The 26,733-nt window shown below is 40.4% G+C and overlaps 1 protein-coding gene across 1 annotated transcript in view; it reads left to right on the top strand.

The window, feature by feature from the left end:
* The window catches only part of EXD2 (exonuclease 3'-5' domain containing 2), a 32,137-nt gene extending 5,634 nt beyond the window's left edge, over positions 1 to 26,503 (top strand). The window contains exons 2-8 of the mRNA XM_065872359.1: positions 8,688 to 8,944; positions 13,248 to 13,374; positions 20,588 to 20,919; positions 21,929 to 22,035; positions 22,290 to 22,425; positions 23,528 to 23,884; positions 26,287 to 26,503. Coding sequence (XP_065728431.1) covers positions 8,688 to 8,944; positions 13,248 to 13,374; positions 20,588 to 20,919; positions 21,929 to 22,035; positions 22,290 to 22,425; positions 23,528 to 23,884; positions 26,287 to 26,503 — 1,533 coding nt within the window. The remainder of the gene's footprint in view (positions 1 to 8,687; positions 8,945 to 13,247; positions 13,375 to 20,587; positions 20,920 to 21,928; positions 22,036 to 22,289; positions 22,426 to 23,527; positions 23,885 to 26,286) is intronic.
* Positions 26,504 to 26,733: the final 230 nt, after the last annotated feature.

Raw genomic sequence — 26,733 nt, 5'->3', positions numbered from 1 at the left:
TCTACCTCTTGAAATCCCTTTCCTGCAATTCTGCCTTGCTTACAAGTCCTTTTTGATGACTTACCTCAAGACATTTTTCGACAATAAGTATCATTTACAACCCTGCAGTTTTCTGAATTGCAGTGCCCCTGAGCTCCATTTTTCAACTTGTTGTTTTGGAACTGGCCACAAAACAGCAGGATTGCTTCAAGCCCTATTCTGGTTCCGGGGGCAGGCTGAGCCTTTGGTCAGTTCCTCTTCCTGATTGGAAATTAGAGTGGCATGTGCCTGTCCAAACAACTAGGGCTTGTCTCTCATTGGTTCCTCCCCTTCCACTTCATCTTCCGGACAAATTCCAAACTGTGTGAAACAGGATGTTGAAGGTGCTGACTTCCCCAAGTTGGGAGATTGTTAGGAAAGAGGCTGGAGGGGGTAATCCGACCACCAGGAGATGAGGAGATGAGGTGCCTTTTCCAAACTCTTCCCCATCAGCCGGTGTACCATCCTCTGGGTGTCCCATGAATGTTTTAGCTGTAGGAAGGGTCCCCAGCACCTGGAGATTTGGGACCCATGGAATGGGGACCAGGCAGTATTACTCTAAAGGGGCTGCATTTGCTGGCCTATCCTCACCAAGCCTCTCAGCCCCACGAGTGTGCAGCCTTAGGTCCCATCCAGCTGTGGGTCTAGATGTGGTCTGTCCAGGTTGCATCACAGCCCCTGAATGAATTCTGTAAGAATTTCTCTCTCTCTCTTTTATTTTTTTTTTGGAATTTATTTTTGTAACGGTGTATAGCTGATTTTCAATGCTGTTTCTTGCTGCTGTACATCCACTTGATTCACTTACAGAGAGACATCAGTAAATTCTTTTTCAGATTCTTACCAGTCTTTTTTTTTTTTTTTTTACATTTATTTTTGGCTGTGTTGGGTCTTTGTTGATGCACACAGGTTTTCTCTAGTTGCGGCGAGCGGGGGCTACTCTTCGTTATGGTGCATGGGCTTCTCACTGCGGTGGCTTCTCCTGTTGCGGAGCACAGGCTCTAGGTGTGTGGGCTTCTGTAGTTGTGACGCATGGGCTTAGTTGCTCCATGGCATGTGGGATCTTCCCGGACCAGGTCTCGAACCTGTGTCCCCTGCATTGGCAGGTGGAATCTTAACCACTGGGCCACCAGGGAAGCCGGAGTTTTGTGGTTTTAACATTGCATATTTAGATTTATAATCTATCTGGAATTGATTTTTGTGTGTGTGTGTGTATGATGTGAGGTAGGGTTGAGTTTCATTTTTTCTTTTTATGGATATCCAATTGTCCTAGCACCACTGATTGAAAAGATAAATCTCACTGCTGTGCAATGCTACTTTACTATAAAACAGGTATTTCTTTTTTTCATTTTCTTTTTTTAAATAAGTTATTTATTTTTTGGCTGCATTGGGTCTTTGTTGCTCCACGTGGGCTTTCTCTAGTTGCGGCGAGCCGGGGCTACTCTTCGTTGCGGTGTGCGGGCTTCTCGTTGCAGTGACTTCTCTTGTTGTGGAGCACGGGCTCTAGGCACGTGGGCTTCAGTAGTTGTGGCACGTGGGCTCAGTAGTTGTGGCTCGTGGGCTCTAGAGTGCAGGCTCAGTAGTTGGGGTGCACGGGCTTAGTTGCTCCGTGGCATGTGGGATCTTCCCGGACCAGGGCTCGAACCCGTGTCCCGTGCATTGGCAGGCGGATTCTTAACCAGTCCACCACCAGGGAAGTCCCAAAACACGTATCTCTATATGAATAGATCTATTTCTGGACACTCTAGTAGTCTATTTTTCTATTCTTGCACCGGTGATCAAAAACTGTCTTAGTTACTGTTGCTTTATAATGACTCTTGATATCTGCCACAGCAAGACTTTCTATCTTGTTTTTTTCCCGGAGGGACTTGGATAGTCTTGGTCCTTTGCATTTCGTTATACATTTTAGAATCAGCTTTTCAGGTTCTACCAAAAACAATTTCTTGATATTTTGATTAAGACTGCATTGGATCAATAGATCAGTTTGTGGGGAATTGACTTCTTTCCAGCATTGAGTTTTATAATCTAAGAATATTTATTTCGATCTTTAACTTCGCTTAATAATATATTTGTAGTTTTCTGTGATTAAAAAAAATTCTGTTATAAATGAAATCTTAAAAAATGTTGTGGGACTTCCCTGGTGTTGCAGTGGTTAAGAATCCGCCTGCCAATGCAGGGGACATGGGTTCGAGCCCTGGTCCGGGAAGATCCCACATGCCACGAAGCAACTAAGCCCGTGCACCACAACTACTGAAGGCTGCACACCTAGAGCCCGTGCTCTGCAACAAGAGAAGCCACTGCAATGAGACGCCTGCGCACCGCAACGAAGAGTAGCCCCACTCACCACAACTAGGGAAATCCCACGCGCAGCAACAAAGACCCAAAGCAGCCAAAAATAAATAAATAAATAAATTTTTTAAAAAGTTGTGTTTTTTTCTGATAAATAGAAATGCAACTTTATATGTGTTTCTCTTATATTAAATAACTTACTAAACTCACTTATTAATTCTAATTACTTTTAGATTCTTTTGGGTTTCTTTATAAACTATTATATTATCTGTGAAGTGACAATTTTTTTTCCAGTCCTTACACTTTGTATTTCTTTTCCTGCCTTACTGAACTGGCGAGGATCTCAATATAGTGCTCAGTATGAGTGGTGACAGTAGGCATCCTTGACTTATTCTCTGTCTCAGATTGACAGCTTTCAACATTTTCATATTGAGTACGATATCTGCAGTAGGTTTGTTTACAGATTAAATACATTCAATTCTATTCTTGGTTTCTTAAGCGTTTTTTTGTTTTGTTTTGTTTTATTTTGTCTGCGCCATGCAACTTGTGAAATCTTAGTTCCCTGATCAGGCACTGAACCCGGGCCCTTGGCAGTGAAAGTGTGGAGTCCTAACCAGTGGACCGCCAGGGAATTCCCAAGTTTTTTTTTTTTTTTTTCAAAGAATGAGATATTGTCATTTACAGCCGCAAGAATGGACCTAGAGAATATCATACTAAGTAAAGTAAGTCAGACAGAGAAGTACAAATATTAATAGGACATCACTTATATGTGGAATCTAAAAATGATAAATGAATCTATATACAAAACAGAAATAGACTCACAGACATAGAAAGCAAACTTATGATTAACAAAGGGGAAAGGGGGTGGAGGAGGGATAAACTAGGAGTATGAGATTAACAGATATAAACTATTATACATAAAATAGATAAGCAACAAGGATTTATTGTATAGCACAGGGAACTAGATTTAATATCTTATAATAACATATAATGGAAAATAATTTGAAATATATATATATACATATATACATAAAAAACTGAATCACTTTGCTGTACACCTGAAACTAACACAATATTGTAAATCAATTATACTTCAATTTTAAAAAAGTTATTTTTTAAAATTATGAATAGTTGTTGAATTTTATTAAGTGCCTTTTCTGAACTTCTTGAGATGAGTATGTAGTTTTTCTCCTTTATTCTGTTCTTGTGGTGAAAATACATTGATTTTTGAATTCCTGGAATAAATCCAACTTGGTCATGATGTCTTATTCTCCTTATACATTGCTGAATTCACTTTACTAGTGTTTTAAAAATAGTCTATATTCATGAGTGATACTGGCTTATAATTTTCCTTTCTAGAAATGACCTTGTCAGATTTTGATAAAAATGTTATGCTGGCCTCATACAAGTTAGGGCTGTTCCTTGTTTTTGTGTTCTCTGGAAGAGTTTGTGTAAGATTGTCATTCTTTTTTCCTTAAATGTTTGATTAGAATCTACTGGTGAAGCCATCTGGAGTTTTCTTTTGAGGGAAGTTTTTGAATTATGAATACAATTTTTTAAATAGTTTTGAGGCTATTCATATTTTCTATTTCTTCATGTCTGTTTTGATAAATTTTATTTTTCATCTAAATATATCTTCTTTTAAAATTTTAAATTACAGGCGTATACTTGTTTATAATATCCAGTGACATTTTTTTTTCCTATCTGATGGATATGTAAGGACATTTTTGACAATGCTTATTTGCGTCTCTTTTTTTTTCTTGATTACTCCTTCCATGGGTTTATCAGTGTTATTAGTCTTTTCAGAGAACCAACTTCTGGCTTTGTTGATCTTTATTGTATGTTTACGTTCCATTACACTGATTTCTGCTCTTTATTATTTCTTTTCATCTACTTGTTTGGGTATAATTTGCTATTCTCCATTTATTCTTCGACCTACTCTAATCTGACATCCTACCATACTACTCCACTGAAACGGATGAAGTTGATGGCTTTCTTGTTTTCCAGTCCAGTGGACACTTATTTGGACTCATGCTATTCTAGCTCTCAAAAGCATCTGCATAATTGCTGCACAAGACATTCTCTTTGGCTTTCATGCCATCATACTCTCCTATCTCCTGTCTTACTGTTCTTTCCTCTTTTTCCTTTTCTGATCCCCCTTCTACTTCACATCCAAATATTGAGTTGACTTAGGCTTGGTCTCTTCTGTATCTACCCCAGGGACTGCAAACTCAGATGCCTACAAGGTCCAGACAGGAAATATAAATGAACAATGTAGAGTGATTGTTTGCATTTTCAAGCATAGGAGTATTCTTCAATTTCATAAAGAAGTATGCTCCCTTCCTTTTTTCTTTAAACATAAGACCTCTGTGATCTATCTTCCATTTTCCTAGTTTTAGAGACGTGGATCCTGAGAAATAATTCTTTGCTGGAAAAACAGTGGTTTACAAATACAATGATAGATGGGAAGTGACAGTTGGCTTCAGTGTTGAGAAGACATTATGGTGAATTAGAGAATTCATGCCTTATATAAATGAGGAAGCTGCTATACAGTTCAAGCCAAGCGTCGCCAGATTGTCCAGTTCTTTAAAAAGAAACTCGATATATAGATTTTTTAAAAATGCGAAATCCACTGCAAGTTAAAAGTTCTGGCACAAGTTTTTAAAATGCGGAGATCAAAGAAATATATAATATTAAACATCTGTGGGTCAGCAAACAGGTCCAAGGACCACTAATTTATGTCCTCTGATCTATATTCTTTTTCTAAGTGACTTCATCTAATTTTGTAGCTTTAAATATCGTTGATAGGCTGAAGACTCTCAAAATTAGAACTCCAGCCCTTTATATCACCTGTCTTTATATCCACCCTACTTGACATCTCCCTTGAATGTCTAATAGTCATCTCAGACTTAAGATGTTCCTAACAGACCTCTCGATTTTTCTTCCCAAACCTGTATTATCCCTAGTCTTCTCCACCTTTAAGATTAAAATCAAGAGAGACATCCTGCCTGCTAAGGTTTGTCTAACAGAAGTGATATGATTGAAAGTCAGACACAAAAAGGCAGTTATAATATGTTAAGTTTCTTTAATGGCAAAATACGTGGAAATTCAAAGAAGTGGTTATATAAAGCAGGAAATAACACAGCATTCTACCAGATAGAGGTATGTGTTTCCAGATTCCCCCGAGTTACCAATGGTGATGTGTAACTATGGATAAATCACCTATATAAAATGAGGATTCTGCCATGTTTTAGAAGCTACTATTGCCTTTCTCCTGGGGAGAGAGAGATGTTAAATAGATTTCTGGCCCCTGACTCCTGCCTGATTTTTTCTGGGGTCTCTGGCTATAGACTGCCTTGCTTAACAGGTGCAAAGTAATTGGTGTAAAAAAGACTGAATGAAGTGAAGGTCATTTTCCCAAGAGCATCCTTCTGCAGGCCCAGGCTTCAGGCTTGCTTGAAGTCCCCTCCTTTTTCCTTACTATTAAGCCTTCATTTCCATTTAGGAAGTATTACCCTTGTTATTTCCAAAATAGATTTTGCATCCATATACTTCTCTACATCTCATCTACTTCCTTCCTAGTCCAACCCTCAAGAGTCTCTTATTTGGACCTTTGCAGTAGCCTCCTGACTGGCCTCCCTACTTGGACTCATATACCTATGATCCCTTCTCCATAGAGTAAGCAAAGTGATCTTTTAAAAATGCTAATCTGATCATCTCAGCCCCCTGCTTGAAAAGCCTCCATTGCTTCTTATAAAACCAAGATGTCTCAATTATTTATGTGTTCCTAAGGACTCACATGCTCTTGCCTCTCTCAGCATCTCTGATTTTGTCTCCTTTTCTCTTCCTCTTACTACTTTCCAGCCTCATTGAGCCTTCATTCTGTCACTTGAACAGGACAAGCTCATTCCTGTCTCAAAGCCATGGTCTAATTTAACTGACACATAAACTCCACAGATAGGGATGTTTATTAGTTAACCTTGTTCCAGCCCAGAATATGGTCTCAGATTATTTTTTGCTCCCTGTTACCATTGTGGGGTCATTTAAAGAATCACGGACTTTTCCATAATGTTTTATTTGCTCTGGATTTGTAAGATCCCTGAAGCTAAAATGGATGATCACTGGCCCTCAGGAAGGAGGATCCCTAAACCAATCCTCTGTGAGTGAATCACTGAAATACAGAAAAAAGTGTTAGAAATTTTGTCTACAATGACTGATGGCATCATTCATTTCAAATTTTTACTTTCGTGTGTATTTCATAATGTCTTAACACGTTAGTATAGTACTACATTTCTATGATTTATAAATGCATATGTACATATATTGTGTATGTCCCAAACATTTCTTATGAGTCGACTAATCAAAAAATAAACAAAAAACCCAGTGACCCCTGGATTACATAATGCTAACAAAATTAAAATGTGGGTTTTTTTCCTATTAAGTACAATGTTGGTAAGCCAAGGGTTTCATTATTTTCCATGGGTGGTAAGTGATGTCAAGGCAAAAAGACGTTGGCAAAAGGGGGAAATATAAGAAATTAAGACTAGATATCTTATTCTTGGGACTTCCCTAGTGGTCCAGTGGGTAAGACTCTACGCTCCCAATACAGGGAGCCCGGGTTCAATCCCTGGTGGGAGAACTAGATCCTGCATGCATGCCACAGCTAAGAGTTTGCATGCCACAACTAAGAGTCTGCATGCCGCAACTAAGAAGTCCGCATGCCGCAACTAAAGATCCCACATGCCACAACGAAGATCCCATGTGCCACAACTAAGACCTGACACAGCCCTCCCAAAGAAAAGACTAGATACCTTATTCTTTAAGCCAAATTGAGTCTGCTAGAAGCAATATTCTTCCAATCATACATTCAGTATAAATTGGGTACCTATCGTAGTCATAAACATTTGGATTCCTAGTGGAAAAACCTTAGTTATAATACAGTGGATCTTAAGCACAATCCAGAAACAGTATTAAAAGGACAACTTATCTAGCTAGCTAGCTATTTATTTAATGTATTTTAGACAACGGAACTTGACTGAAAAGATTTTCAAAGATCTGGCCTTAGGAGTTAGCAGTGAGTATTATGTCAAATTAGCAGTGCTGAATATTCGAAGTAGAGATTTTCTGCTTTTTCTTGGAGAGAGCCAGTATTATAGAGGGAGGGAATTACGCTTTAATAAAAAAAAAAAAGTGATTTGGCCACATCCAGATGAATTGTTATAGAATAGGAACCAGTAGTCAAGTTTCTTCTGGGTCTTGTTGATCTTCCAAGAAATAGACACTTTGGAAATCAAACTGGCATGTTTCCATTTGAGGATATGATAAAACAATGCCTGAGAAGGGGAATCCTAAAGCTTCTCTGAGTTAAACCGTGGTTTTACGTAGCACTGAATTAGAAGTCGAGGAGGAAGTCCCTCCCAATTTTGTTTTTAACAGCAACTCTTCGTGATCTTGATCTTGACTGTTTCTTCTCTGTTGTACAGATTGGGAAATTTGGGTTCCACTTCTGACTTTGCCATCATCTCTGCATGTTTAGTCAAACTGTGTCATCTGTAGCCCTTAAATTTCCTCTCCTGGAAAATAAGAGGGATTGGAATTTATTGGATGCTTAACCTGGGTTCCGTGGATAGCTTTAGAGAACCTTTAACTCATGTGAATTTTGTATGTAACTTTTTCTGGGAATAATTTCCTTAGCTTTAAGCACTTTCTCCAATTTATGTATTACATCAAAAAGATTAAAACTAGATCAGTTAACATATAAAGTTATTTTCATTTCCTAATTAGATATCAGAATTCTAGCTTATGCTCAGTATACATTTTTTTTAATGAACAGCATTTGTGACCATAAAATGCTGAGAAAGCATTCTGTGCTACTACGATTTACTATATTGGCAGGTACCACTTACTGATGGTACTGTATTTCCTACCTCTTTTTAAAAGTCGGATCTTGAGGCAGTGATGACAAGTAAATGAGTCAGGTTACTCACATGTATGTTAAAGAGTCTAGAAAATGAAAAGAGTACATCATCATTTGGCGCTCTGCTCCTTAGCCTTTTATTTCCTCAGCTTTTTAAAACCAGTGTGTCTCACATGACTCTGCCAATGTGTGTCCCAGCGCTGCTCTGTGTCAGCTGGTCACTATTTATGGCCTGCTCATTTCAGGCTCATGTTTGGGCCCCCGGCAACCTCTGTTTAGGCCGCTGCTTCTTAGAGTCCATTGCATTCGTTAGCAAAGGCTCATCCTTAGGTTTGAGGCAAACTCTGGTCAGTTGTTCCCCCTGGGAAGTTAAGACTGTACCTCTTAGACTTTTTTGCCAGACTTTCATGTTGTACTTGGTCCTATGCTGGGGTGTGAACTGTGGCCCTCTTTTCCTCTGTTACAGGTGAATTCGGAAGGCAAAGCCAGTCCTCTGTCACTCCTTCAAATGGCCTCTCCAAGTGGCTTCTGTGCCTTGGTTCGCTTGCCCAAGCTGATCTGTGGAGGAAGGGCACTACCGAAAACGTTACTGGACATTTTGGCAGATGGCACAATTTTAAAAGTTGGAGTAGGATGCTCAGAAGATGCCAGCAAGCTCCTGCAAGATTATGGCCTCATTGTTAAGGGGTGCCTGGACCTCAGATACCTAGCCATGAGGCAGAGGTATGGTTTGTATGAATACTGGAACTCCTGTAGCTGGGGGGCAATTATTTTAGCAAGAGTTGTAGATTACTGAGACTCAGTAATGAAGCCTCTAAAATTCTTTAGAAGCTTAGAGGCTTCTGAGATGCATATTGAATTTGTGAGGAAATATTCCAACTTCTGGGAAAACTTTAGTTACCTAGAATTGGTCTTTTTAGATGAAACATTAATAAGGTGTCTCTATAAGCTACAGGCTGTAAACTGATGGGCTCCTTGGGCAAATTAGAGTTGCAGATTTTTTGTTTTTGATTTTTTCCTGCATGATATTTTGGGGAGATTTTAGTTTAAATTCAGAAGATTTAATGTAAAAACCTGTATTCCTGGCTTCTCTTGAAAAATTAGGTCATTTGACTACACTAGGTCAGTAGTTCTAGACGGCAGCAGCTGGCTGGAAGCACCATCCTCTTAGATGAGCATGCTTTGTTCAATTTGCCAGAATCCCCACCCCTCCCAGCTGTCACACCCAGCTCATCCTGATCAACATTTGAATGTGCAGACCCGGCTTTCGGCCCAGAATGATGGTAGACCTAATGCTTTACTGAGAGGAAGAGATTTTCCTTTCCTTTGGAATTCTATTCCTATGGAAATTCTACCTTGTTTAAGGAAGCTGCAGTTACCTTCTCATGTATATATGCAGGTCCTTATTTTAATAGTGTGGACTGAAACAGCCTCTCTCCCTGCCTTTCTCCCTGCCACTGATATTGAAGGGTTGGAGGATTTGATAAACTAAGAGAAGGCCTGATTAAAATCTATGCTTATCATAATTTTTTGGTAGTAAATGAAATTTTAGTTTAGTAGTTTGGCTTGTGTAAATGAAACTCTTATTAAAAAAAAGAAAAAGAAACTCTTATAGATGAAGTATCCATTTTTTTCCAAGTAATACATTGAAATATTTACTGTAAAATTCTTTTAGCTCTGTAAAAGTATTTGGAGTGTAGCAGCCAAAGCCGCCTTTCGTCAGGCCCTCCTTCCTTTGGTGCTGCCTCCCTAGAGCTGCCTGCTGTTACTCTGCTATTAGAGGCCATGTGTATAGTGGCCAGGAGTTGACTCCAGAGCAGGCTGTGTGGGTGGGAGTCCCAGTCTTCCTCTTACCAGCTACGTGACCTTTGGCAAGTTGCTAAGCCTCACTGTTCCTTAGTTCCCTCATCTGAAAAGTAGAAATAATAATGTTCCCATCTCATAGGATCGGTGTGAGGATTAAACGAGTTAAACTATGTAAAGAACTTAGAAATGGTGTTTGACATATAGAGAGTGCTGTGTAAATTTCAACTATTACTGTCCATCATCATCATCGTCATCACCACCACCTATAGCACCACCATGATCTGATTGGTTTGTCCTTCCAGATCTCTTTCTATCCATTTACAGTCCTCTCTATGAGTATATAGAAATTAGAAGTGCCCTTACTTATCTGGCTAAATGCAGAATGGCCAAGTGTCAAAATACAAAATTTGGCCAAAGCTGAATATGACCATGAACTTCTCTAGAAATAAGAATGAAGCATTTATCAGGCTTCTTCATTTTTAATGAAATCTTATTAAAATTTTAAACATTCTTATTTTATTATTGGATACTTTAGAAGTAAAATTAAAATTTTTTGACATATAGTAGAAGAAATTTGACATTATAATGCAAGAATTATGCTCAGCTTTTAGCCATAGGCTGCTCCTGGTGTTTGCTGTAAGTAGTTACTTTCATTTGACTTTGGAGAGGAGCACAGATTTTCTTGGTAATGCTGTCCTCTTTTCTTCATACTCTCTATATTTTTATTATATGTTAGCAGAAGATAGTTTATTATTGAGGTTATTGTATATGATTTTGGAACTTTTCCTAGCGAAACTTTGAAGTAGCAAAGGTGGCATCTTGTTTTTAATCCATCCTCGAAAAATGTGAAACCTTCCCAAATAGGACGTTTAAAAAAAGACTAATGGGGCTTCCCTGGTGGCGCAGTGGTCAAGAATCCTCCTGCCAATGCAGGGGACACGGGTTCGAGCCCTGGTCTGGGAAGATCCCACATGCCGTGGAACAACTGAGTCCATGTGCCACAACTACTGAAGCCCACGCACCTAGAGTCCGTGCTCCACAACAGGAGAAGCCACTGCAATGAGAAGCCCGCGTACTGCAAAGAAGAGTAACCCCCACTCCCCGCAACTAGAGAAAGCCCGTGCACAGCAATGAACACCCAGTGCAGCCAAAAATAAATAAATAAATAAAAGACTAATGACCTAAATGGAATTAAGTAACGAAAAACTAAGTGCTGTCTTTCAATGAGGGTAATGATTTCAAGGATTATGGAATACCCAGGCTTGATACATTGCACAGCTGTTACAAAGAATGTAATAAGTACATTTGTGCTTACTGTCAGGGAAGGAGGTCCCTGATACATTAAGTGATAGAGCAAGTTGCAGAATAAAAAACAAAACAAGTACCAAGAAACTATATCTGCTCCTCCGTCTAGCCATCTGTTTTTTTGTTTGTCTGTAAAAAAGGTCTGGAGGGGCCACAATATACTCATAAGGGTCATTCTTCCTGAGGAGTGGAAGTTGTCTGAATTTTTAACAATAAACATTCATTGCTATTGTAATTACTAATATAAAGGAAAGCATAAAAAGATTTTAAAAATTTAAAATAAAACGAAAGAAGTTTGTCTCCCCCAAATTCTTAATTTCCATTAATTGAACCACAACCTTACATATTTTACCTAAGTGTGTCTGGACCTTTTTTTTTTAACTTTTTAGTCAGTGCTGCCTTTTGGGGGTGATGAAATCCATCAAGTTACTGCTTGTTTTTGTAACGAAGGACTTCCTTTTCTTCATCGTTATAATGATTTCATTTTCCACAGTACCTGAGGGAATCGTGCATGTTGTAACAGTAACACTGATGTGAACCTCCACCTCCAAGCTTCCTCCTCTAAAACCTCTCGTCTCTCACTTGGTAACCAGCAAGTCAGCTCCACTTTTGTAGACTGGTGTGTTCTTAATTTTACATTAGCCCTTGTTTGGACTCTCCAATCCTTGGGTAAATTAATTTTTTTCACCACTCTGCAGCTATTTGAATCAGAAAGTGAAGAGCAGAAGATTATTTGATTTTATTGTACCTTCGCGCCCCCAATGAAAGTAGCCTTATCATATTTTTCAAATTTGAAAAGTAATACACAAACACTAGCCAATTCAAATATAAAAAATGTAGGACTTCCCTGGTGGTGTAGTGGTTAAGAACCCTCCTGCCAATGCAGGGGACATGGGTTCGAGCCCTGGTCCAGGAAGATCCCACATGAAACTAACAACTAAGCCCGTGCGCCACAACCACTGAACCGGTGCTCTAAAGCCGGTGAGCCACAACTATTGAGCCCATGTGCCACAACTGGTGAGCCCGCACGCTTAGAGCCCATGCTCCGCAATAAGAGAAACCACTGCAATGAGAAGCCTGCGCACCACAACGAAGAGTAGCCCCCACTTGCTGCAACTAGAGAAAGCCTGCGCGCAGCAACGAAGACCCAACACAGCCAAAAAAAAAAAATATATATATATATATAAAATATAAAGATTTATGATCACCCCAAACCCCGCACCCAGAGATAACATCACTAACATTTGATTAATATCCTTCTAGTTAACTCTTTATGCTTCCTCTCTCTCACATACCTAGAATCACATACACACATTTATTGTGTAGTGTATATATATATATTAATATAAAGAGTTCATATGATGTTTTCTTTCATAGTCTCTTGTTACTTAACTAATACATCATGGACATCTTTTCACATCAATATAGATCTACATCCTTATTTTTAATAGCGACGTGGAATTTAATTGCATGGATATTTAACCAGTCTTCTATTGAGGATGTTAGGTTGTTTCCAGTTCTTTGCTACTATAAACAGTGCTGTAATGAAGATTGTTTTACGTACATTTGTCTTAGGATAAATTACTAGAAGTGGAATTATTGAATCACAGAATTTTCATGTTCAAAATTTTGATAGCTATTTACTGACAAACTGTTTTTCATAAAGGTTATACAAATGTTCAGTGCACAAATTTTAGATTAGATGGTGATTCTTCATGTTCCACCAATACTAGATATAGTTATTTTTAAAAAATCTTTGTAATCTGATAGATTTTAAAATTGTATATACTTTTTATTTGGTTTGATGTAGTGAAATTATGTGTCATTTGTTTATTGGCCATTTGTATACCTTTTTTGATTTGCCTGTTCTTGTCCTTTCCCATTTTTGACACATGATTTTATTTATTTCTTGTAGAAACAATTTGCTCTCTAATGGGCTTAGCCTGAAATCACTCGCTGAGACTGTTTTGAACTTTCCCCTTGACAAGTCCCTTCTGCTTCGCTGCAGCAACTGGGATGCTGAGAATCTTACTGAGGACCAGGTACTTCTTATCAGAGTAGTTGAAGAGTGGAAGAGTCATTGCTTGTGAAATATAATTATTTTAAAAATTCTAATCCTCAAAGATGATATGTGTTGGGCAGAAATGCCTTAAAATAGCCTCATTGATAATACCAAGAAAAATGCTCTATAATAATGTAGATGCTACTTAGATAAAAGGGTAAGAGTCCCCATTCTATTTTTTTTGGAGCATTTACTATATGCCAGGCATTTCAGAAAATGTAATTTTTTTTGTCATGAATACAAATGCATAACTTAAAAAACCAAAGTGTTATAAGACTTATTATAAGAAACAGCCAGCTGGGCTTCCCTGGTGGCGCAGTGGTTGAGAGTCCGCCTGCCGATGCAGGGGACGCGGGTTCATGTCCCGGTCCGGGAAGATCCCACATGCCGCGGAGCAACTGGGCCCGTGAGCCATGGCCGCTGAGCCTGCGCGTCCGGAGCCTGTGCTCCGCAACGGGAGGGGCCACAATAGTGAGAGGCCCGCGTACCACAGAAAAAGAAAAAAGAAACAGCCAGTAGTTCCCTGCCTTCCTCCCCCATTCCTAATTACTCTTCCTTCTTTTCAGAGACAACTGATTTCATTTCTTTCTGGTAATTACCATTATCTTCTAAAATTACATGCATATAGTACTCTTTCTTGTTTTACATATTATCTTTTGACTTCTTGCTGTGGAAGACATGATTTAGTATAGTACTCTTGCAATTCCTGTATCCCCAGACAGGTACTTGTTCCCTTCCCCATGCTCCCAATAGAGGTAAATCATCATTTTTATCAGGTTAATATCTACTTATATTGATATTATTTATAGCTGCTCCACATAGCAAACTGACTAAAGTAAATGTTTTTTCCTTGTACAACTTTTTGTTTTCCCAGGAGTAGTAATTTATATTTTTGTTTGCTTAGTTTTCTATATACCTGTTAACTGTTTCCACCTCAGGCTCTAACAGAACTATGTAGCGATCTCCTTTCTGCTGCTTCAGACACAGTCAGGTAACTTACTCATTTCATTTTCCCTTGGAGCTAGCCCTGCTAGAGCTCTGTCATCCTGCTCCTTTCAGGACTGGCTGCACTCCAGCCCTGCTGTGCAACTCTCATCCTGAAATTTGCATTTACCGTCAACCTGGGAATTCCCTTCACCTCTCTTCTATAGTAGATCCTCTGTTTTAAAAATATCATGTGTTTTTACTTTCTTATCTTGGTGGAGTACATTCAAAATAGCTTCTTGAGGAAAGGAGCATGGGGAGTTAATTTATGACACCATGCATGTCTGTAAAGATATTAGTTTCCCTCTCTATTAACTGATAGTTCAGCTGAGGGATAGCATTTTAGGGTGGAAATCATTTTCCTTCAGAACTTTGAAGGCAATGCTCCTTGTAGCTTCCAGTGTTGATGTTGAGTATGTCACTTGTTTTTCTTTCTGGAAAATCTCTTTATTCTTAGTTTTTAAAATTCATGATGATACTGAGGGCCATTTTTCATTATAGTTTTACAATTCAGTGGACCCTTTCGGTCTGTAAGCTCATGTCTTTCAGTTCAGGGAATTATTCTCATACTCTTTCTTGGAAAATTTCCCTCTTTTTTGTTTCTAGATTCTATATTGAATTCCTTGAATTGATCCTCCAATTTTCTTAGTAAAATATTTTCTCTTTGATTTTCCATCTCTTTATATTTTTTTACCTTCTGGGAAATGTCCTCAAGTTTATCTTTCAGTATTCCAATCAACTTTTAATTTCCTATCATATTAAGTCATAAGAGCTCCTGGTCTTTTCTCAATATTCACTTTTAAAATAACTTTGCATTTTTGTTTAATGGATATCATAGCTTCTGTTATCTTAGAGTATTGAAGATTTCTGAAGTTTTCTTCTCTTTCCTGCATTGCCTCTTTTTACTCTGAATTTCTAATTTAAATGTTTGATTTGGTCTTTGTCTTCCACGTTAAAGATTTTTCTAAAATGTTTAGATCCTTAGCTATCCATTTTTGTTTACAAAGGAGACATTAAAGCGCCAGTTGAATCTATCAATTAATGAATGAGTAAATAAAATATGATATAGCCATACAATGGAATATTATTCAGCAATAAAAAGCTACAACATGGATGAGTCTTAAAAACATTGCACTAAGTGAAAGAAGCTAGTCACAAAAGATCACATATTGTATGATTCCATTTATATGAAATATTCAGAACAGGCAAATCTATAGAGACAAAAAATAAATTAGTGGCTGCCTAGGACTGGAAGAAGTGGGGGATGACTGGTAAAGGATATAAGTTTTCTTACTGGGCTGCTGAAAATGTTCTAAAATTGACTGTGATAAAGGTTGCATAATTCTGTAAATAATTCTAAAAATTCTAAATAAAATTCTGAAATTTCTGAATCCTGCAACATCTGTAAAAGACATCTTTGAGACTGTTGGAGACATTAGAATACAACTGTTAAAGTTGTTGGGTGTGATAATGGTGTTGTGATTATGTAGGAGAGTGTCCTTGTTCTTAGAAGATACACACTAAAGTATTTAGGGATGAAGTAAATATCATAATAGCTGCAACTTAATTTTGAAAAGTGTTCATCCCCCCCCAAAAAAAAAGTATTTGTGTGGTGTATATATTGTATTATAAAGAGATAAAGCAAATGTTGACAATTGTGAATGTCAATTATCATTCTTTTAACTTTTCCTTAGTTTTGAAATCTTTCAAATAAAACATTGGGAAGAAAAAGTTAATTTCTACCAAATTTGAAACCAAATTTGTGATCCATATTATTGTGAGAATTCAGAATTTCCAAAGACTCTTATTCATTCTTCATTTAAAAATTTTTGTTTTTCTAATTATAAACATAATGCTTAATGAGATTTTGTAAAATACAGAAAATAATATTTAAATTTGACATTTAAAAAAATGGAATGAGGGCTTCCCTGGTGGCGCAGTGGTTGAGAGTCCGCCTGCCGATGCAGGGGACACGGGTTCGTGCCCCGGTCCAGGAAGATCCCACATGCCGCAGAGCGGCTGGGCCCATGAGCCATGGCTGCTGAGCCTGCGCGTCCGGAGCCTGTGCTCCGCAACGGGAGAGGCCACAGCAGTGAGAGGCCCGCGTACCGGTAAAAAAAAAAAAAGAAAAATGGAATGAGAGCACAGAGCATATGGCCAGGTATTTTTGACTAGCGAGTTTTATTATCAGTAACTATTAATATAAATTAAAGTCAAATGTCAGTAACTGTAAGTCTTTTCTCTCAGGCCACTCAGTTTCTCCAGACATGAATCTCCTACTCTTCTGCCCAAGAGGTATCAGCCCCACAGCCTATATTCTGGTAGCTGAGTGGGAGCGAAGGTGATGGTAGTCTTATCATTTAATATGTAGATTTTCCCATAATCCCCCTTTTTCCTGGTGACACTTTGCCCCCAGCCTCTGCCATGCCTGGTATTACCAGGTCCAGATCCTCTGTGATTTAGCCACTATATGACTTAAACTTGTCAAAACCCAAACTCTGCACACCGAGTAAAACAAAGCAGAAATATGAGTTTATTGCAACAGTTTTGACCTGCAAGCTGGGAAACTCAAGGCCGTGGGAGCAATGAGTTTCAAGTAGCTCACAGACTAAAGGGTTTTCATTGGGTAAATGTGGAAGATTTTTGGCTTTTTCAGCTGATTGTTTGCCTAGTGGTCTTCTTCCTTATTTGGATCAGGATAGCTGAGACAGGGGAATAAGGAAGTCTAAAGATGGCATGAACAGACTCAGTGGAGATTGACTGACATCCTCTGCTGCTTTCTGAGGAGAGCTGTAAATTCCTGCAAGTTATGTTAAATAAAGTTTCATTTTCTTTAATGCGCCTGCATTGGCCACCTCCATTTTGTCTCTGACATAAGTGACTCCATTTTAGTTTTGGTTCTACAAACTTTTCCTCTTTTCAGTCAGGGAAGGAGTAATTGCCTGTCCCTATGCCGTAAGAGAGGAGATCTGGGGTTGTAAGTGTTATTTACAGACTGTCACCTGAGCCTCCTGTTTTCACCTTGTATCATTTGTATCATTGCTTTTATAGATACCTGTTGCCTCGCATTCTTTATACTTTGCCATTCTTTGTGGCTCAGATTAATTTGATTTTTGGATATTTTGCTTACTACCCCCTACAGGCCTAGGTTTCAACCTTCTCTTGTTTGCTTAGTTTGTTACCATTTGTTTGTTCATCCTTCTAAAACATTGTGTTGTGGTTTTTTTTTGGACCGCACCACATGGCATGCAGCAATCCCAGTTCCCGACCAGGGGGAACCCACGCACCCTGCAGTGGAAGCGCAGTCTTAACAACCAGACCGCCAGGGAAATCCCCCAAAACATTGTTAATGGAAAGAGTTAGCAATAGTTAGTATCTTAGGATTAATATTATCCTGTGAGAGAGTTCTGGGAATCAAGTTATCTGATTTGTTTTTTCTAAAGCTATCTCAGATTTGCTGCGACCCTGAGTAAGTTACTTCTTTGTGCCTTGGTAGGTTCATTCCTTCCTTTCTTTTAATAGTTTTATTGAAATATAATTTACATACAATAAAATGCACCCATTTAAAGTATACAAGTCAGGGACTTCCCTGGCGGTCCAGTGGTTAGGACTCTGCCCTTCCACTGCTGGGGGCCCGGGTTTGATCCCTGGTTGGGGAACTAAGATCCTGCAAGCCATGTAATGCGGCCAAAAAAAAAAAATAGTATACAATCAATGGATTTTAGTATATTTACAGAGTTGTGTAACCATCACCACAATCTAGTTTTAGAACATTTTCATCACCCCAAAAGAAACCCCATACCCATTAGCAGTCACTTCCCACCTCACCTCCCCAACACCCCAGCCTTCGGCAACCGCTAATCTACTTTCTGTCTCTATAAATTTGCCTGTTCTGGACATTTCATATAAATGGAATCATACAGTATGTGGTTTTTTTGGATTGGCTTCTTCACTTACCGTGTTTTTGTGGTTCATCCATGTTGTAGCATCTATTGGTACTTCATTTCGTTTTTATTGCTAAATAATGCTTCATTGTATGGATAGACCACATTTTGTTTATTCGTTTAATCAATTGGTAGAGATTTGGGTTGCTTTCATTTTTTTAGCTGTTATGAATAAGCCACTATGAATATCTGTGTATAAGTTTTTATGTGGACATACATTTTCAGTTCTCTTGGGTAAATACCTAGGATGGAATTGCTGAGTCATGTGGTAACTTTATGTTTAACTCTTTGAGGAACTGCCCAACTATTTTCCAAAGCAACCATACCATTTTATAGTCCCAGCAGCAATATATGAAGATTCCAATCTTCCATAACCTTACCAACATTTATTATTATTCATCTTTTTGATTAGAGCAATCCTAGTAGGTGTGAAGTGGTATTTCGTTGTGGTTTTGATTTATATTTCCCTAGTGACCAATGATGCTGAGCATCTTTCATGTGCTTATTGGCTATTGGTATATCTTCTTTGGAGAAATGTCTGTTCAGATCCTTTGCTCACATTTTAATTGTGTTGTTTGTCTTTAAATTGTTGAATTTTAAGAGACGTGTGTGTGTGTGTGCGTGCATGTGTGTGTGTATTCTGGATACTAATCCCTTATCAGATATATAATTTATAAATATTTTCTCCCATTTTCTGCAGATTGTCTTTTCACTTACTTGATGGGATCATTTAAAGCATGAAAGCTTTTAATTATGATGAGGTCCAGTTATCTATTTTTTCTTTTATTTCTTTTTTCTTTTGGTGTCATATCTAAGAAATCATTGCCTAACCCAAGGTCATGAACATGTACTCCGCTGTTTTCTTTTTTTTAAAAAAAATTTATTTACTTATTTATTTTTGGCTGTGTTGGGTCTTTGTTGCTGTGCATGGGCTTTTTCTAGTTGTGGCGAGCGGGGGCTACTGTTCGTTGTGGTGTGCGGGCTTCTCATTGCGGTGACCTCTCTTGTGTGGAGCATTGACTCTAGGTGTGTGGGCTTCAGTAGTTGTGGCTTGCAGGCTCTAGAGCGCAGGCTCGGTACGGTTAGTTGCTTAGTTGCTCTGCGGCATGTAGTATCTTCCTGGACCAGGGCTCGAACCCGTGTCTCCTGCATTGGCAGGCAGATTGTTAACCACTGTGCCACCAGGGAAGTCCCTCCTATGTTTTCTTCTAAGAGTCTTATGTTTTGGCTCTTACACTTAGGTTCATAATCCACTTTGAGTTAATTTGTGTGTGTGGTGTGAAGTAGGAGTCCAACTTTATCTTTTTGCATGTGGACATCCAGTTGTTCCAGCATCATTTGTTGAAAAGTGCCTTGGATTCCTTATCATTTGGAAATAATTTGTTAAAAATCATTCTGAACTCTTTACGTTCAAGCACCCTCTTTTCCTGTGGGAGACAACTTGCTGACAGAGATGTAGATGGTTGGGTCTAGGTGGAGAATTTTACCCAAACCTTATTTTTCTATTCTTTTTTTCTATTATTCTAAAAGCACACAAAAAAATCCATACTAATAGTTTTATTTACCAGGCTTGATTATTAAAGGTGAATTAAAGGAATTTTAAAGTCCTCACATGCTTTGTTGGGAAGAGCTATTAATTATAGTTTTGACAACTTTTATCTATGACCAGCTTGCCTGTGCCTAGTTGCTTGGGTGAATGACTTACTATTAATAAATACATAAATTCCAGAAGTGGGCCCTTGTGACTTTTGATTTGAGGTCCATGTTTGAAACTGTTTTCCTTGTTTTACACATTGTATTAATATGTACAGCAGTTTGTTTCTGATCAATAGTCACACAGGCCTCTTAATGAATCTTGGTTTCAGTTTTCTAGATGATGACAGTTTCCAAAGTGAAGTTGTCAGACCTGTGGTAACTACCCTACCCCAAACTTGAGAAAAATCTGTCCAGCAGGTTTGGTAGCAGATAGAAAGAAACTTCACTGATTTATATAGATTAGGAATTTTGAGCACATAGAGTAGGTCATTATTTTAGCTATGTTAGTTAAAAACATAGAGAACGTGAGGATTCATTATACTATTTGATTTGTTTTTGTATCATTTGAATTGTTTTGTAATTAGAAGGTTTTAAGGAGTACACGGTGCCTGGGTTACTGTACATCTTGAATTGGAACCTAAAAGTTGTCTGTGTCTTGGCGATTGATTTTGAAGTTGCTCTCTCTGGTTTGCCTTCCGGATTCCACTGATCTCTGACTTTTCTCTTCAGGTAATTTATGCCGCCAGGGATGCCCAGATTTCAGTGGCTCTCTTTCTCCATCTTCTTGGATACCCTTTCTCTAGGAATTCAACTGTAGAAGAAAATGATGACTTCATTGGCTGGAGAAAAGTCTTGGAGAAATGTCAGGATGTGGTAGATATCCCATTCCGAAGCAAAGGAATTAGCAGATTGGGAGAGGAGGTTAACGGGGAAGCAACAGAATCTCAGCAGAAGCCAAGAAATAAGAAGTCGAAGACCGATGGAATGATGCCAGGCAACCACCAAGGGAGAGACCCCAGAAAACATAAAAGAAAGCCCCTTGGAGTGGGCTATTCTGCCAGGTAACTGAGTTGTTCCATGTCTGGTAGAGTCCAAGGCCCAGCTTCCAGCAAAAGGCATGATGCCTTACCTTGGCTCTGGGGAGAAGGCTAGTGCGGTAAGGTGGCAGAGGCTCTCCAAGGATTAATTCTATTTTTCCTTTCCTTCAAGGACATTTGGAGCTATCCTTTGATTTATTTGTATATTTTTTCCTTTTGCCCTTCTTCTACTTTTTTATTTGTGGGCAGTTGGAGTGAAAAGGAGGAGAGCTTAACCTAGCTTTGTCACTGACCTTGATGTGACCTTAGACCTGTACTTTTCCATTTATAAGTGAGGGCATAATTATTATTCCTTGCTTGCTTCAGGATAGCTGTGAAGGTAAAATGAAGTGCCTCATACTTTTCAGGAGACATGCATCATCTGATCTCTTATTCGTTTGGCATTTGATTATTTGGAATGGCATCCAGTCCTAAGCCGATGTTAATTCTCTAGCCAATGGGAATTTTCCTGTACACCTATGCCTCTACTGCAGAAGGATGACTAATAAGTACTTTGGAGTGGAAGTTTGGTCCCTATAGTAAAGTGCCTTTAGGAATTGTGTGATTAAATTGAAGCAACTATTGCATATGAGCCGGAAATAAATCCACGTGGCACCCATTACTTTAGCTTGAAGTTCTTTCATTTTAATTTACTTTGTTAATCCAATGATTACTCCACAGGGAAGTTTTCCTGGTGTTCTGTTCCTGCGTGCTTTCATGATAGAACTATGTAAACACTACCCAACTCTCTCTCTAATGTTCCAACCTATAAATATAAAAACTAATAGTATAAACTGATTCATTTTAATTTCTCTTTCCTAGCCCAGTGCAGATGGAGGAATAAACATGATTTCTTGCCTTTTTTTTTTTTTCCCAAAAAGGTAATGTTTGACCCTAGTGTTGAATAGTTTGGGTCACTCAATATAGGAAGGCAACTGGTACCTTGATCAATAGTTAGCTCCCAGTTTTAGATTTCTCTCTCCCTTCCCCACAGAAAATCACCCCTCTATGATAACTGCTTTCTCCACGCCCCTGACGGACAGCCCCTCTGCACTTGTGATCGAAGAAAAGCTCAGTGGTACCTGGACAAAGGCATTGGAGGTTTGAGATTCAACTGTCATATTAGATTTACAATTAGGTGCATGCAGGCACTGACCGGAGTGGGCATGAGATAAGGCAGAGGGATGGATGGGATGGATAGAAGGCAGAGAGACCTAGAGACACGTGGGATGGGGCTATTCAGAACCCAGAAATGGTGATCTCTGCCAGGATACAGCAGAGAACAACTGAGGTGGTGCTTCTTCCTTGTGGGAGAGGTGGGCAGTCATACACTAACACTGCTTCTTTCCTCTAAGAGCTGGTGAGTGAAGAGCCTTTTGTGGTCAAGCTACAGTTTGAACCTGCAGGGAGACCTGAATCCCCGGGAGACTACTACTTGATGGTTAAAGAAAACCTGTGTGTAGTGTGTGGCAAGAAAGACTCATACATTCGGTGAGTGTGGGCTGGGCTGCCCTATTGGAATTTGCCCTTCAAGCCACACGCAGAGCCCTTGGCGGGCTTGACTCAGTCTGCCTACTTTGGCTGGGAGACTTGTCCCCAGGGGGCATCCCAGTGTCCTCAAGAGCTTCAGCACTCTGCCTGGCCTTGCTGTAGTGGCTTCTGCCCCTCCTGAGCCAGTTCTTCGTTTCCGGAATGAAACACTCTTCTCGATAACAGTTTGCCATGAAGAGAGTCATTCCCTTTGCTCATGAAGGAATGGAGACCTTCCTTCCTTAGGAAGCTGCCTTTCTCTCTGTGTCCTCATGATCCTCCCTTGAGTGGCTCACAAGCTTTGTGACCCTTGATTTATGGGTATCCAGACGACCCGAAGGCACAGTCCAGAGTAGTCTGAGAAGATTATGCTGCGTCAAGGTCCCCAGGCAGTGAAGGTGAAGTTACCACTGGTCCTGGGTGCCCAGAACCCTGGCTTTCTCCCTGGCTTCTGTGTAGCAACTCGCTTGCCTCCTTTCTCCGCTTGCAAAGTATGACAAATGGTTGTTGCTGCCAAGGGGTTTCCCTGAGAGCTTAGTTCTCCTTAGACAATAATGATGGACTTCGATGAACCAGGGAAACAATTTTAGAGTAAGGGGTTCTTCAGGTGAAGGAAATGGGCTTTCACAGGTCACAAGGCTTCCAAAGTTTCAGGAGTAGCAGTTACCTGCTGTGTGCTTTGAGACAGTTGTTTTCCAGAGGTTGAAGGCCATTAGAATTTCTTTTCATTTCTCGGATGATACTTTTCCTTCTGGGAGCACAGCCTTCCCAAAGGTTGTTATTAGCTTCTCCCTGCCCCTGGCCTGCCAGAGGAGTCTGACCGCCAGTGGCCTGCACTCACTTCAAGGAGAGGAGAACCCAAGGCCCGTAGGTAGGTGGGCCAAGAGTGGAATAGGTGGTATGGCCTTCATGTCACCTCTGTTGGCCTGTGGGACCCCAGCTCCTCAGGTGTGTCTAGGCCCAGATCAGAACGCTAGGAGCCTGCCTGCCTGCCTGCCTGCTGACTCCGTGTATGTTCTGTGTCGTGTGCTAATGAGCGTTGCCTTCTGTTTGGCCTCTTTAGGAAGAACGTGATTCCGCACGAGTACCGGAAGCACTTTCCCATAGAGATGAAGGACCACAACTCCCACGATGTGCTGCTGCTCTGCACCTCCTGCCACGCCATCTCCAACTACTATGACAACCACTTGAAGCAGCAGCTGGCCAGGGAGTTCCAGGCCCCCACTGGCTCCGAGGAAGGCTTGCGCCTGCTGGAAGATCCTGAGCGCCGGCAGGTGCGTTCTGGGGCCAGGGCCCTGCTCAACGCAGAGGGCCTGCCTGCGCCCCGAAAGGAGGAGCTGCTGCAGGCGCTCAGAGAGTTTTACCGTACAGACACGGTCACGGAGGAGATGCTTCAGGAGGCTGCCAGCCTGGAGACCAGGTACGATCTACAGTCCTGCCCAGAGGGCATTGAGGACTAGTCCAGCGACTTAACCCCGACTCCTCAGTGAGAATGCTTGCCAGGGAGGGAGCAGTGGTCGTGCAGGTGCAGTGCACAGCCTCCTGCTTGCCCCGTTGAGTTTCTGTGGCTTGAGATAGCATCCGGGGGGGGGACAAAGCAGTCTGTTTGCTAATTTACTTTCCACAGCAGACTTGCCTTCTATCCTCGACCCTTCGAGGTCGTATACTTACGTCCAGCCATTTTCATGCAGGACAGTTCAGAGGCACCGGAGTTGTACCTCATACATTCCCTGCAGAAATAAATCCTCAGGTCAGCTCATAAGAGGAAAATAAGAGTCAAAAAATATCCTCCGGGGCTTCCCTGGTGGCGCGGTGGTTGGGAATCTGCCTGCCAGTGCAGGGAACACGGGTTCGAGCCCTGGTCTGGGAAGATCCCACATGCCGCGGAGCAACTAGGCCCGTGCGCCACAACTACCGAGCCTGCACGTCTGGAGCCTGTGCTCTGCAACGGGAGAGGCCGCGGCAGCGAGAGGCCCGCGCACCGCGATGAAGAGTGGCCCCCTCTCGCTGCAACTAGAGAAAGCCCAGGAACAGAAATGAAGACCCAACGCAGCCAAAAATAAATAAATAAAAATTTTTAAATATATATCCTCCAGTCTCTGGAGTTGCCCGTGAAGTACAGTGTGTGTGGTTCTGCCTCTCTTCCCTTATCTAGGTCTGTGGGAATCGAGACAAATGGATTCATGTTTCTTGTCTCACCTGTACTCCGGGGTGTTGGCCTACTGAATGGGATGTTGGCCAGAATTGCTGTTACTATTTAAATTACTTTTTACCTTTTTCCTTCCTTGCTTGCTTTCTCTCTTTCCCCGTCAGTACATACTTGAATTCATATCATTTAGTTCAGTGTCCCTAAATGAGAAGCATTTTTTGGTCCTGAGAAATAAATGGGCACGTGGCCCAGATGATAAAAACTCTGGGCTACCTGCTATAGTTTTGCTTCCCAACTTGCCACCTCTTTCAATGGTAACAGGGGTTGAAATAATTAAACCGATAAGGTCGCAAATCCTGGTAGTTGTGCTGGTTGCCTTAGTGTTTTGTTATAAAAACAAAACAGCCCTCCCCCACAAACTTAATTATAGCAAAAAATATTTATTGAACAAATTTTGTATAGATATCCTAATCTATTCCACCAAGTTAATAAACTTTATATAAATTGCCTTAATTATTTCTTATAACAACCCTATGAGGTAGGAGTTTCTTACTGGTAACTGCTAAACGTATCCTATATCTTTAAAATCTTTTAAAATTTTAAAAAATTATTCTTAAATTTTATTCTTAAAACTGTTTTCCAAGTTTTATATTAGATGACCCGAGGTTAACGTTCAGTAACTTACCAAGGTCATATTACAGATTAATGAGACTGGCTCCTTTAACCAATTCCCAAATGTATTTCCTAAAACAGCTAAACTTGCCCTTTCAGTGACAGACCTTTCTAACAAATTCATCTTGCTGACTTGGATGGAAGGGTGCTGGGCTTGGATATCTAGGACCGAGAAGAACAGCTGTTTGGGGAAAGTTTAGGCAAGTTAGGGGGATGCTTGTGAGCTAAATAAGAAAATGCCCTGCATATACCCAGGGGGCACGAACACTGTTAGTTAGCGAGGATTGAGAGTAGGGTATGGATTGTAGGGAGAGGAACTGAGCCCCGGGCAGGGAGCTTCCTTTATTCATAGGAGCTGACAGTACTGTCCACAAGGTATCTTAGTTAGAAAGGAAGCAGGATTCATCTTCTCATTAAACAGCACTAGCTGTGCAACCAAGCAACCACGGTAGAATTTCATCGCAACAGAAGCACGTCTTGTGGTTGTGGTTTGGCATTCTTTGTATAAGAAGGAAGACACCGAAGAAATATTACCACCTTGATTTTACATTCAGGTGTTACACTGTGATGAAAACCTGGAACACGCAGGCTGATTGAACAGCTAATATAAAGACTGAGTATGGTTCAGAATGAGTAACTTAAAAGAAGTAACTGGGGAGCCCTGGAGTCAATGAAAGACCAACATTCTTCACCCATCATCAGCCAGACAGCGGGGCCTCTCTAGTGGGGGCTGAGCATTATGCAGTGGCCTTCCCATAAGTATAGATCAGAATCCCCAAATGCCTTCTGCTGGATTGTGTGTTATATGTCCAAACTATTTTTAAAAAGGCAGATATGGGAAAGAGGATATTTTTAAAAGCATCAAAATAACCAACCCTTTAGGAATGCAGCAACCTCTCCATAAACCCCTGTCGAAGCATCTTGGCCCATAGCATTTGGAGCCACTGTGATACTGTCCTGAGCTTGTTTCCCTCAGACCCATGTACTTTGTGTCCTGACAGGATCTCCAATGAAAACTACATTCCGCACGGGCTGAAGGTGGTTCAGCGCCACACCCAGGGCGGGCTGCGCTCCCTCATGCAGCTGGAGAGCCGCTGGCGGCAGCACTTCCTGGACTCCATGCAGCCCAAGCACCTGCCCCAGCAGTGGTCAGTGGACCACAACCACCAGAAGCTGCTCCGGAGATATGGGGAGGACCTTCCCATCAAGCTGTCGTGATGGCTGCTTCCCTTCCACGTTGGGACAGCTGGGAAGCTGGAGCCAGGGGTGAAAATTTCACCTTTTCCTGTTTTAATGTCATTGTCAAAGCCTGGTGACACAATTCACAATACTAACCTGTACTGATCCCAGGATGCTTCTGGTGGAGCAAGGCTGTTGTTTTCAGGGGGAGCTTATGGTCTTGAATTTTAGTTGGGCAGGGTGAGAGTTCTTTACTCCACCCTCTTATT

Source organism: Phocoena phocoena, chromosome 2, assembly GCF_963924675.1.
Source record: "Phocoena phocoena chromosome 2, mPhoPho1.1, whole genome shotgun sequence".
Lineage (NCBI taxonomy): Eukaryota > Metazoa > Chordata > Mammalia > Artiodactyla > Phocoenidae > Phocoena > Phocoena phocoena.
This window is presented reverse-complemented; position numbering and strand designations above follow the sequence as displayed.